The 13,958-nt window shown below is 32.8% G+C and overlaps 1 protein-coding gene across 2 annotated transcripts in view; it reads left to right on the top strand.

Moving 5' to 3' along the window:
* Nucleotides 1-13,958, top strand: part of Arl8 (ADP-ribosylation factor-like protein 8) — a 47,958-nt gene that overhangs the window by 19,723 nt on the left and 14,277 nt on the right. For both annotated transcript variants that reach the window (XM_072523462.1, XM_072523463.1), the window contains exon 3: nucleotides 5,641-5,802. In XM_072523462.1, the coding sequence (XP_072379563.1) occupies nucleotides 5,641-5,802 (162 nt within the window). The remainder of the gene's footprint in view (nucleotides 1-5,640; nucleotides 5,803-13,958) is intronic.

The raw sequence follows: 13,958 nt of genomic DNA on the forward strand, positions 1-13,958 counted from the left end.
TTTTACCCGTACGTACGTATTTAAAATCTAATGATTTTAGAAATTTATGGAAAGTACTGCGTTTAAAATTTGGTAAACTTTCGTCGTCGTTAACAGCTACAAGAACTTTGTCTATAGTTTGTATCTCGTTTCAAAAAAAAAAAATTGATAGACTATTCGTTGTATATCAGTTTTATCAAAATCATTTATTTTGTCCAGTATGCTTTTTCTGGGCTTGTTCTTAGTCGGTGAAGAAAATCCTTCTGTATTTTTCTTTTCCCTAATAATTATGTACACCTACTCCGCTAGTAGAAGAAGTCTGTTTAACTATTTCCTATATTAAAGCTTCAGGACGCGATTCCATTGTGGATGTATAAATATATACATCCACGCTTTTTCCGCACTACTAAATGCACGTAATTTTGACCGCTTTTTTGGAGTAAATTCAGAGTAAAAATCAGAACCTGTAGAACTCGACATTTATAAACTAGACCGCAAACCTGTAAACAGTGTAAAAAAATAATTAGCATACCGAGTGGTAATAAATATAACGTCCGATTAAGTTAGGTTAGGTGATATCCAACACATTGTTTTTATAAGGGACTACGACTACGGGCTTTTTTACTTAATTTTTTCACTTAATTTTTTAACTCATCAATTAGAAGTATCTTTGTTTGTGATATATTTTTGAGTTCTTATTTAGTATTTGGCGATTTTTTATTTCATAATGAATAGTATCGTGTTACATATTGCTGTATGTTTAAAATGGAAAAATTTCTTTTACATACAACCAACAACATCCAGGTAAATACAACATATTATTAATTTTGGATTTCCGCTTTACCAAAAAATATGTTAAAAATGTATGTATGAGAAAATGTTAAATCCGGTCCTGACAAATTTGGCAACGCCTTTTTGTTTTCTCTTCTCGTTGGATAGACCTTAGATATTTGCCTTAGGGGTAGGGGCAAATTTCAATGAAACACCAACCAAAAGACATAAAAAAGATATAAGTAATAACTTACATGCATTAAGCATCCTTTCGGTAACTACCGGGTTTATTTATATATATTTTTTTTTCGTTAATTTTGGACCTTGGTGGGGGGAAATTTCCCCATTAACCCAATCTCCCGTGTATCCGTCACTGAGTCCAGGGCTTCAATCCATATAATATAAAGTAGAAACTCTCAATTTAGAAGAGTGATATCATAGTTTAAACGCGGAATATCCTCAAATTTAAATGTACACAGCGGCCCTCGAAAACTGCCTGTTTTCTCGATTGCAATTTGCGTTTCCTCATAAGAAATTACAGAATATATAAAGTAGTATATTTATTTGTGCTTCTCTATAGTAGACTTGACCAGAAGTTGTCGAACAGTGTAGCCAATTCTTGTTCACAAGTAGTAATTATGGTCATACAAAACCTGTATTCTTCCATGCAGCGATTATTACCGTCATAAAAATACAAAAAAACCTGATCTTTTCAATAGTAAAAATTAAGCACAAAATTGTAATGAAATAAATTTTATTTATATGTTCCGTTTCGTTACATATTTAAATTTATAAAATAAAAATCGATATTTTAAAACAATATTTTTCAATCGTTTGGCAACTTTGGAATTAGCGACGGAACTCCGTTTCAATTCAAATCCACAGAAAGCCGTCAAACTAGTTTTTGTCGAGCGAGTGCCCATCAACAATAGGTTATTTACATTGGCGTATCTGAGAGTAGGGTATTTTATGCGATAAGTTTGTGTTATTGATAAAACGTGTTATTGATAATACGAGTGTTATAGTTTGTCGTTTTATAGTAAATGTTTAGTTATATTCTGTGATTATTTGGTTTGAGTTTTATTGGAGTTGGACGAAAAACCGAGTTGTTCCAAGAGAAGACTGCAAAATTCTGATGTTGATTCCAAAAATGAAATGCCGCAAAAGAGACGGAAAATGTTAACGTCCGAAGAGAAGGTAATAATACGAAACGTTTATGAATTGTCGGCAGAAAAATGGAATTAAATGTTAGCCAAGCGGTCGACATTTGTAGCAGTTTAACAAAAGTATCCGTTAGCTTTATTTATCGTGTACTTAAAAATACATCGGAAAATAAAAAGCAAGAAAAAGGTAAAACTAGAGGTAGGAAAAGCATTGTTTTGGATGACGAGACAAGGAATATTATACGTCGAAAAATTCATTCATTTTATTTTCGGAATGAAATTCCAACACTGAAAAATATTTCTCAAGAGCTCGAAAACGATGACTCCTTACCCAAGATATCTCGTAGAGTCTTAACCAGGACCATGCGTGAAATGAACTTTCGATATGTAAAACTCAACAGAAAAAGTATGCTATTAGAAAAAAATAAAATTATTGTGCGGAGAAGAAAATATTTAGAAGAAATACGCAAAATTCGCAGCACTGGACGCAAAATATGTTATTTGGATGAAACCTGGATTAACCAAGGTTGGAAAAGGTCATACAGTTGGAAAAGTTTGGCAAGATTTAAATGTCAAAAGTAAACGCGAAGCATTTATAGAAGGCTGATATACAGGATTAAAAGCTCCATCAGGAAAGGGACGGCGTTTTATCGTCACCCATATAGGAAGTGATACAGGGTTTCTTGATGATCGTTTTCTTCAGTTTGAGTTGAAAAAAAACAGGTGATTATTAAAGAAATTGAAAGGGAGGATTCAAGAATGGCTTACAGAAAAGGGGATTGCATACGAAGAATCAATGCTCAAAATTTAGCTCCTTGACATTGCACGGTTAAGGAAAATTGAATATCTTAAATATGCTGTAGATGAAACTGCAAAAGATTATGGTGTAAAAGTTCTGCGTCTACCACCTTATCATTGCGAACTTAATCCCATTGAACTTATCTGGGAGCAAGTGAAAGGAGATGTAGCACGCAATAACAAAACGTTCAAATTAAACGAAATTAAGAAACTTTTGATTCAAGCAATCCTCCATGTAACTCCAGCGAAATGGGCTAAATGTATAGGCCACATAATTAAAGAAGAACATTGTATGTGGGAACTTGACACTCATATCAAAGTTTTTCTAGAGCCAATTATAATTACACCAGGTGGTGAAGATAATGACAGCGATAGCAGCACTGCATCTTCAGGTTTAGACAGCGAATAATATTTTCTAATAGTTTAATAAGAACATCATCATAAAAAAAACCAAAAACAAAAAAAAAACGAGAAGAACATAGTAAGTGTGTATAGTGTTTGTGTTTAAACACATCAAACATTATTTTTATTTTGTTTTTATAGAATTTTATTTTGTTTTATAGGATTTTATTTTGTTTTGTTTTATACTGTTTAAGTGTTTTGTTCATTTTATTTAATAAGACAATATGGCTCTTGGCGAACACCCATTTAAAAAAAGTATCGCGCCACAAGACATACCTCTGGGGTGGTGTGGAAACTGTCTTAAAATTTGTTTTAAAAAAAATTCATTGTGTAACTGTTTAAGGACGGGTCACGTCAAAAGACGTTTTAGCGTAACTTCCGCGACAGCCGGTTGGCATCAGTAAACTTTCTGCAAAATTACTTCTTTTTTATAGCTTTTTGTTTGTGGCATTCTGTATTTTTAGGGGAATGTAGGGAATGAGCCACAAAATATTTATTCATATGTTTATTTATTGACGTTTCGATCTCTATATCCAGAGACCGTTTTCAATTATACAAATGATAGTACTATTTATTTTCTATGGCTTTTCGCTTGTCGTTCTGTATTTTTAGAAATGATGTTGGGAATAAGCCACAATATATTTATTCAAATGTTTACTTTACGGACGTTTCGATCTCTATAAAGAGACCGTTTTCAAACATACAAATGACAGATCAATTTATTTTTCTATAGCTGCTTGTTTGTGGCATTCTGTATTTTTAGGGAGAAGGTTGGACATAAGCCACAATATATCTATTTACATGTTTAATACATTGACGTTTCGATCTCTATTCCGTTTTTAAAGATAGAAAAAAAAAGAAAATAAACAATATAAGATTATAAAAATATATAATAATAAACAAATAAAATAAATATGACTACCATTTATATCTTTGAAAGCGGTCTTTGGATATAGAGATCGAAACGTCAGTAAAAACTTGTAAATAAATATATTGTGGCCTATTTCGAACATTAATATTTGAAAAATAAAATATAATTAACGTTAAAATAAAAGTAAGTGTACGTCACTGGATTTCCAAACAACTTTTCGCATTTCTGGGCCTTTAAACAATGACTCACTCTCTCAAATAGTGAAATTATACCATAGTGTGGTATTTTTATTAAATCGAATTTATTGTCTTTATTTATTATAAAAGGTTCTACATTTATAACACTTACAAGTTTATTAAAGTCTTTATTTGTACAATATAACTAATTTATTTCACACTAATAATTATATAATTTATTTACATTTAGGTCTTCAACAAAATTCCCTCTTTAAATATAAAATGCCGTTAATCGAGAATGCCTTCGAATTCGGACGGCGACCCACATCGAAAAGGATGGAAGGCAAACGGGTTTTCCAGCTGAGCGGCGAACTTACTAGAATAAAATAGAATTAGAAATAATATGTTTACAGTTTTATGACTCATAATATTTATCGTAACAATAGTACTAAATATATCATATTTCAACATTGATTTTTTCATTAATGAAAATGAGTGATGGATTTGACCTTTACTTGATGGAAATTCATTTTATCTAACAATAAAACACTGGAAACTTTTGTTTTCGACACTTCCACAAAATTTATTATATTTTGTTATCACTACAGCTGTTTCGGCAGGGCGCCTTTCTCAAGTGATCTATTTTTGGTATGCCTTTATACTTAATAGTCTTCAACTGAATAAGTTGAGGAGGGGAGAACTATTATGTAAGTTTTTATACAATCGCCACATTTAAGTTTGTATTAAATTGTTGTTGTTCTATAAAAGCTCTTGTTGTTCTTTAGATATTTGCTTAAGTTGTTGTTTGTTCTGAAAGCTGGTGTTATTCCTTTCTTTTATACCTTTTTTGTTATTTTTATTGATATCTTGCCTGTATATGTAATCAAACAGAAGGTACTGGGTTTTTTCTCTAGTGGTGGAAATACTAATTTCAGAGCTTTCTTATGTAGTTTTTGTATCAAATATTTGTTTGTTCGATGTACCCATTGTATACTACTATTTACTTACTAATATTCAATTTGCCTAATGATATCTCTACGTGATTTTTTGATAGGAGAATTTCTATTAATTTCTATTAATGAGAGACTCTGTGATCTATTTGTCGTATACGATCTACCGGATCTTGATCTCCAACATACATGATATTAAATTTTTGTTTTTATATTGCAATGATGATTGTACTAGAGATTGATCATGATTGATCATGATTATACTATAGGTTGATAAGGGACCGGTTTCTCCTTACCTTTTCCATCGCGGTATAGCAGACAGTGAAGCTGCTTCAGTCTTAACTCCTAGTATCCAATACTGAACCTGTCTAAGATCAATTCCTACAGAATTGGCTATCTACAAAGCAGCCTAAATGATTCAGAATATTACTTTTATATTATTTAATTTAATTAATGATACAGTTTGATACATTTCTATTTAACAAGTAAAAAACATTTATCCTAATTCAAGTACTTACACATTTTTATAGATACATGGTAGATGCGGCAGATCCTGATAAAATTGAGGCTTCTAGAAATGAATTGCACAATTTATTGGACAAACCTCAATTAGCTGGTATTCCTGTGTTAGTCTTGGGCAATAAAAGAGATAAGCCTCAAGCTCTAGACGAAAATGGCCTTATTGAAAGAATGTAAGTATATACTTAGTTAATTTCCATATTATTTTCTTTAGTCAAACTTAAACCGAAGTTTCACACTTTTTTGTCTGACAAAAAGTAGTCAAATTTTTCTTATTTTTCATCATTCCTTCATATTGTATATTACTGAAATCAAAACAGTATCCTGAAATTATCTAATGAATATTTACTACTTATTTCTGTTGAAGAATCGTGTTTTTTTGGGAATATATACGTTTTGTGTTTTCATATTCAAAAATTATTTTTTTACATCCTTTATTTATTGTAATATATTTCTACAATAAAAACAATAATCAATAAGTTTATCACGTAATTAACACATTGGAGATCCGTCCAGTGACAAAAATCCTTTAAGATAAATTTCTAATCTATATAAATATTTGAAATATAAATAACACTTTACAAAGACATTTACATTTATATTAAAAAAATAGCAATAGTTAAAATGCACACACAATTATAAGTTATAGGTATATATAGTATAAATTGTAGCTATAAAATGATAGAGTATACGTTTAGGTATGTAAAGGTATAGAAAGGTCTAAGAGATCACGGCGTTTTAGTCTTCCTCTCCTCGGTCGCTTAAGTAGGTCTTGGGCAAGCGTATTTGGATGGTTCAGTAGTCTATTTTTGTAAGTGCCACTGAGTGAGACAACGGTGTCTTTAATATTTTGGATCTGAAGGTCTCGATGTATAACATAATTGGGCACATGCCATGGTGCATTGGTAATATGTCTCAAAACTTTAGATTGGAAACGTTGAAGTTTCAGTAAATGAGAATTAGATGCTGTACCCCATATCTGTATACCGTAGGTCCAAACTGGCTTTAGAATACATTTATACAGCAATAATTTGTTATGTAGACTTAATTTGGATTTTTGGTTCATGAACCAATACATTTTCCTGTATATTAACCCTAGTTGCAGTCGCTTTGTCCAGATGTGCTTTCCCTAATTTAGTCGGCTGTCAAAATGTACTCCCAAGTATTTAACATCACTTTTTTTGGGTATTATGGTATTGTTTATGCGCATAGATGATACACTCTCTTTTCGTAAAGTAAATGTTATATGTGCTGATTTGTTGCTATTTACTTTAACTCGCCACAGTTTTAACCATTTCTCTAGTTCATTTAAATGACGTTGTAAATTTTGACAGGCTATAACAGGGACCGAGCTAGAAGCCATTTTCACAGTATCATCTGCATAGGTAGCAATTGTGCTGTTTACTCTTGTGGGAATATCTGCCGTATGGAGTAAGTATAAAATTGGTCCCAATATACTCCCCTGAGGTACTCCCGATAGAATTAGAGATATGTTTGATACTGCTTCATTGTATCTTATCTGAAAATATCGATTGGTAAGATAGGATCTCAGAAGTACATACAGAGAATAAGGAAAGTGAGTTTTTATTTTAGATAGCAGCCCCTTATGCCATACTTTATCAAATGCTTGTGAGACATCCAAAAAGGCTGCAGTGTAGTATTCTTTCTTTTCAATTGCATCTCTTGCTACTTTGGCAACTCTATGTACCTGCTCAATTGTTCCATGTTGTTGCCTGAATCCAAACTGATAATCAGGTATTAACTTTTGTCTGTCGATTATAGAATTCATTCTTTGAAGGAGTATCCTCTCAAATATCTTAGAGATAATGGGAAGCAAACTGATTGGACGATAGGATGATAGTTCGTGTGGATCTTTATTTGGTTTCGGTATTAGAATAATTTGTGCCATTTTCCATTGAAACGGAAAATAGCCCAACTTTAGTATAGCGTTAAATATGTATATAACCAGCCGAAATCCTTCTTCGGGTAAATTTTTGCAGATTTTTCTCAGATTTTGCAGAAATTGTTCCCGATATTAAATCATACCCTGGAGCTTTTTTAGTATTGAGATGTTTAACTATCTCTTTAATTTCGTTAATTTTGATATTTTCTATAGGAGGTGACATCTGGTAGGGTGCATCTAAGTTCTTGTGAATAAATTCTTCCTCTTCCTTAGAGATAGTACTGGAGTGAGGTTGAAAAACTTGGCTGAGATGATTAGCGAATGCTTGTGCTTTATCTTCATCGGCCTTGGCCCAATCACCATCTTTATTTCTAATGGGACCATCATGCTTAATCTGATGTTTAAGTTTCTTAGAGAGTTTCCAAATAGAGTAATTTGTGTCATCCGTCGCAGTGAGACTTTCAAGAAATTCATTTATGCCTTGATCTTTGTATTTGTGTAGTTCTCGTTTAAGCAAACGAGTAGCCCTATTCAGTTCAGTTTTGTTCTCAGGAGATCTAGAAGTTTGCCACTGTTTTCTTAGTTTTCTCTTTTCGTTGATTAAGATTTTTATACGATGTGGATATGGTTCACAGTTATTACTCTGATTTAGATTTGGAGTTGCTCTCCAAGCTGCCTGTTGAATGATTGAATTAAGGTGATGAACTGCTTCCTCAATATTTTCATTTGTTTTAAGAGGAAGATTTAAGTTAATTGCATTTTGAATATTAAATCTGAACAGACTCCAATTTGTTTTATGATTTGAAAACAGGGGGTATTTATTTGTATTATATACATGTTCCATCACATCAATAAATATGGGGGAATGGTCCCATAATCTAAGAAAAACTGTTTTGTAACTAACTAATCGATCTATATAAAAGGCTATGATGACAAGTCACACCGTTTGTCCAGTAAGGTAACGACGCCACCTAGGAAAGAAATCTGAACTACCAAAATTTGACATTTCAATCATATTTTGTTCTTAAAACGATACGGTTGATCCAACTTTGCGACTACCAAAAGGACACTACACAGTGTCTTCATTATTAATAAACATATAGTTACATACGAGATACCATACGGTATTTTGAATAAAAATAGTTAAGACACATTTTGATTTATTAACTTAAAGAATGCCTCTGGCTGTATACAAAATAAACAACTGTACGAATCCTAACATGCGACATATCAAATGAAAGGGGCGGATATAACGAATACATTTAAATAGAAAAAAAATAACGAATACATTTAAATAGAAAAAAAAACAAGGAGACTGCCAAAAGGGCACTACACATTGTCTTTAGATTTACACGTTGTAAGTCTGTAAGTTACATGGAGTCTGGTTTTCGTGTTAAACATTTATGTAATACAATACCACTGCAGCGTTCAATAATTAATTGGAAATTATTTGTAGATGAAGAAACATGTTTGGATTTTAGAATAGCATTTGAAGCTATTCATATTAATTTACTTAACTTACTATGTACTTAGAAAACTACAATACTATGGACATTACATCAAAGTATAATGTTTAGAGTAGTATTCTTGTTTAATTAGTATAGAAGTTTCATTATCCAACAATCCCTAAAAGTTTCATTATCCAACAATCCTTAACAATGTAAAAATTCTGTGAAATATAGTTGTTCTATACCAATATACAAAATTATTTAGATTTTCTAACTCACCTGATTATCTGAGTTAAATAGAAATATCGTTTAAATATTATATATTACAGAAATGTACTTTTATTATAACAATATTGCAATACTTTATAATTGTTTTCTCAATACAATTAGAACACTTCGTCATCGTTATCGATGCAAAAATCGTCATCATCATCATCACCATCTTCTGCTAAATCAATTACTACAGGACTAATGCCTTCACGATCAAAAACAATTTCTCTATCCCACCAGCGCTGTATCTCAGATTCTGTATTGTTTTTGACCATACTTCTGGTGTAATTTGGGCCAGGGACTCCTTCCACACTGAAAAAGACTTTGTAGTAGAACTGCCATTTGTTTTAACATGATCAGAGTAATACCGTTTATTTATTCCCTGTATATGCTTAATTGCATTAAAAACACAGTGGTACGGAGGAAGTCGAAGAACTCTATGCCCATATTGTTCAGCCATTCTGTCTCCCTCATATATTGGTTCTGGTTTATTCCTATAAACCTGTTGCTACTATCTTACTGCTGTTTTTCTTGTTTATGATCCAATTTTCAGCCCCATATGTCATAATACTTCTCACTAATGTTTTATAAATCTGTGTTTTTGTCTTCATATTTAGGTGTCTATCCCACCATACTGAGTTAAGTTGTCGGATTCGCATAATTGTTTGTCATAATCTTTGTATAATTTCTTCCTCTGTTGTTGCCTTTTTCGTGATTATAAACCCCAAGTATTTGAATTTCTTTCACATTTTTTCTGTTTTCTTTATAAAATTACAATTAAGTCGTGATTATTAATACTGTGTATTACCACCTCTATTGTGAATTACACTCCTCACTCGATTTGGCATTAAATTGATCAAATTATGGATGTCGTTTTGAAGAAAAGCTTCCCATTCTTCCATGAGCGCCAACCGAAGCTGCTCACGATTTATTGGAGCTGGTATTCTGTTTCTTACCCTTCGTTTGAGTTGGTTCCAAACATATTCAATCGGGTTCAAATCTGGACTTTGAGCCGGCCAGTTCATTTTTGGCACACTGACAGTTTCCAGGTATTGCGTTACCATCCTGGCTACGTGTGGCCGCGCGTTGTCTTGCATAAAAATAAAGTTTTCGCCGACAAACCCAGCAAAAGGCATTACATGCTCGTCTAGAATTTCGGTAATGTATCGGTGTGCATTCAACGCTCCTCTATCAATAAATACGAGATCAGTACGGCCCTCGAATGAAATGCCTGCCCAAAACATTACCGAACCTCCTTCAAACGCAACACGTACTCGTCGAACATAAGCAGCATATCGTTCCCTACGTCTTCTGTATGTTTTGATGCGACCATCTGAGCCATAAAGAACCATCCTGGACTTATCACTAAACAAAACATTTTTCCAATCTTCTATCGTCCAATGCTCGTGGTCTCTAGCAAACTGTAGTCGGCGTTGTCGATGTGCTGCTGTTAACAAAGGTCCTGTTGCTGGACAGCGAGCCCTTCAAATTCTCTCAACCTTTTTCTCACGGTAGAAGTGCTTAAAGTTCACCCGTGAGCATTTTGAAAACGGTTTTGGATTGATCTAGCCTTAAAGAACCGGTTTTGCAAAGAAGTGTGTTGTAAAGAACTGTCTTCTCTGGTCGTCGTGATTCTTCTCGGGCTTGATCCTGGTCGTCGTTCGTGAGATCCAGTCTCTACGAATCGTTGGTAAATTTTTTGGACCATACAACGACTGACTCCAAGCTTACTGGCCACTTCTCTTTGACTCATTCCATTATTAATCAAAGTAACAATTTGAATAGATCTAACAAATCTCTCAGCCATAGTTTTAAATTTAAAAATTGCACAAGTTTACTCTTCGAACAACTGTACACTAGTGAAAGGTTTTTGAAAAACTGAATAGCCATATTTCAAGAAAAATAAGGTACAAACAACACGTGCATTATCCGAAGTCGTAAAACTGATATCAATTCTACAAACCGTTTGTCGGTGCCTAAAAGACGCTAAAAGTGTTTCCGCATTGTGGGAATTTAGTTACAATAGAATAAATTGTATAAACTTAAGTTATTGAAAAATTCTAGGTTTCCGCTTTTTCGTGACGCGCAGTATATATATATATATATATATATATATATATATATATATATATATATATATATATATATATATATATATATATATACAGATTGAACCAATTTAAAACGGAACATACAATTTAATATATGTCTGTTTGAACTGCATTTGAAATAGTGGACCAATATAAAACTTGGACAAAAATAAATCCATACCCGGTGATAGACATTGTATAAAATATCGTTCAACTATCTGTCTCCTTTAAAGGAAAGAGGAGCTTGCCTAATAGTCGGAGAGATAGAGCCGAAATTTTGAACTGATCAGTAATATGACATTTCTCTATTGGAATATATTCATTGTAACTGGGTTAAGACTTTGCCTTACAGGCGGGCGCCCCTCGTGGTACAGGGGGTGGCTATACAGGGATGAAGTTGTCATTTTTTTCGGAAAAATTAACGATCGATAATATGGCTGAACATTTGCCCAGAGTAAGATCTTGGTATAACTAGACGAAATCCCAAAGGGCGGACGCGAGAGTGGATACATAAGGGATGGAGGACAGGGGTGAAGTTGCAATTTTTTGGGGAAAAGTTAACGATAAGTAATATGTCCGCCATTTTCATGGCTTATTATTTAGCCCCTAAAAACTCTAAATCCAAAAGGGCGGACAGCTGGGTTGGTATAGAGAGTCATAAAACGGGGTCAAATGTACCACTTACCTGCGCATTTTAGGTCTCGGTAACAATTTTCAAACTGATTTTATTATGATATTTTTATACCGATTGATTTGGAAATTTGTATGCTCACTTCTGTTACTATTCTGAAAAGCGTCAAGTAGAGTTTTCCTCAAATATTTTCAAAAAAATTTCCATAAATGAAAATTTTCGTAATTTTTTGAGGTAAAATCTAATTTGTAGAATCCTTTCGATTTTCTGTCAGTTATACCATGATTTTTTTCCAAAAAATTTTCAAACGATTTTTCCGATAAGAAAAAAAAATTTAGAAAAACTTCATTTTTCTCACTCTCATTGATGTTATCACATTCATCATCTTCGTCACTTTCACTTTCTGACTTGTTCTTTCAGACATTATCTGCTTCATTTTCAATCACTACTTCTCGAACTGATTCTGGCATCTGAGGTCCACTAAACCATTTGAATTTATATGTTTCATCTTCAAACTCCCAACCATGTTCTTCAACAATCAATTCTGTTGGTACTTTTTTATGAGCATTTGTCCAAATATTTGAAATATAATGAGCTCGCAGTAGATGTTGGTGTAATTCATCTTGACATAGTGGTAAAGCTTGAAGCATCGACATTTTTTAGTTTTTTTTTTAAAAAAAGGTCGTTCACATCATGCAACTTATACTGCCGGTTAAATAGTGAAAATCTGACATCGTTTACTTTTCTTTTTGGAATTGTTCTCGTCAGTCCTGTTCCATATAAGTGACATATGAAACTTCTAAGGTTTCAAAAACTTCATTACAATCGAAGTCAGTTTCACCAAGTTCGATAAAAGCATCTTGATACTTATTACATTTTTGCAAGATATTAAATGGCCTTTTTTAAGCTTTTCTGAAAAAACTGGGGTTGTAGTCGCAACCGGTTGTTGCATGATATCCAGCTAAAGATTTACACAATATAGCTCCAAATACTTCATATATTTTGCATATACTCGTATTAATCTAGTATTTTTTTGAGCCAGTACCAGTTGCCATCCATATTTTTGATTCACTATTTAAGTGGTGCATGTTACATAACATTATCACAAGAATATCTGTATCAGAACATTTTATTACAATATCACAATTTTGTTCAATTTGACAGATATGGTAAATAATTTTAGTGTCTGCCTCTTCATGAGCTGGGCAACTAAACAGTGGAATCATTTTAAAACTACAAAATATTCTATAAAAGATTTAGACGATGACGTAGAGTTTTATCAAATGTTTTAGAAAAGTTTTTCTAAATTTTTTTTTCTTATCGGAAAAATTGTTTGAAAATTTTTGGAAAAAAATTATGGTATAACTTACAGAAAATCGAAAGGATTCTACAAATTAGATTTTACCTCAAAAAATTACGAAAATTTTCATTTACGGAAATTTTTTTGAAAAATTTTGAGGAAAACTCTACTTGACGCTTTTCAGAATAGTAATAGAAGTGAGCATACAAATTTTCAAATCAATCGGTATAAAAATATCATAATAAAATCAGTTTGAAAATTGTTACCGAGACCTAAAATGCGCAGGCAAGTGGTACATTTGACCCCGTTTTATGGCTCTCTGTACCAACCCAACTGTCCGTCCTTTTGGATTTAAAGTTTTTAGGGGCTAAATAATGAGCCATGGCGGACATATTACTTATCGTTAATTTTTCCCCAAAAAATTGCAACTTCACCCCTGTCCGCCACCCCTTATGTATCCACTCTCGCGTCCGCCCTTTGGGATTTCGTCTAGTTATACCAAGATCTTACTCTGGGCAAATTTTCAGCCATATTATCGATCGTTAATTTTTCCGAAAAAAATTTCAACTTCATCCCTGTATAGCCACCCCCTGTACCACGAGGGGCGTCCGCCTGTAAGGCAAAGTCTTAACCCAGTTACAATGAATATATTCCAATAGAGAAATGTCATATTACTGATCAGTTCAA

This window comes from Diabrotica undecimpunctata, chromosome 2, assembly GCF_040954645.1.
Source record: "Diabrotica undecimpunctata isolate CICGRU chromosome 2, icDiaUnde3, whole genome shotgun sequence".
NCBI lineage: Eukaryota > Metazoa > Arthropoda > Insecta > Coleoptera > Chrysomelidae > Diabrotica > Diabrotica undecimpunctata.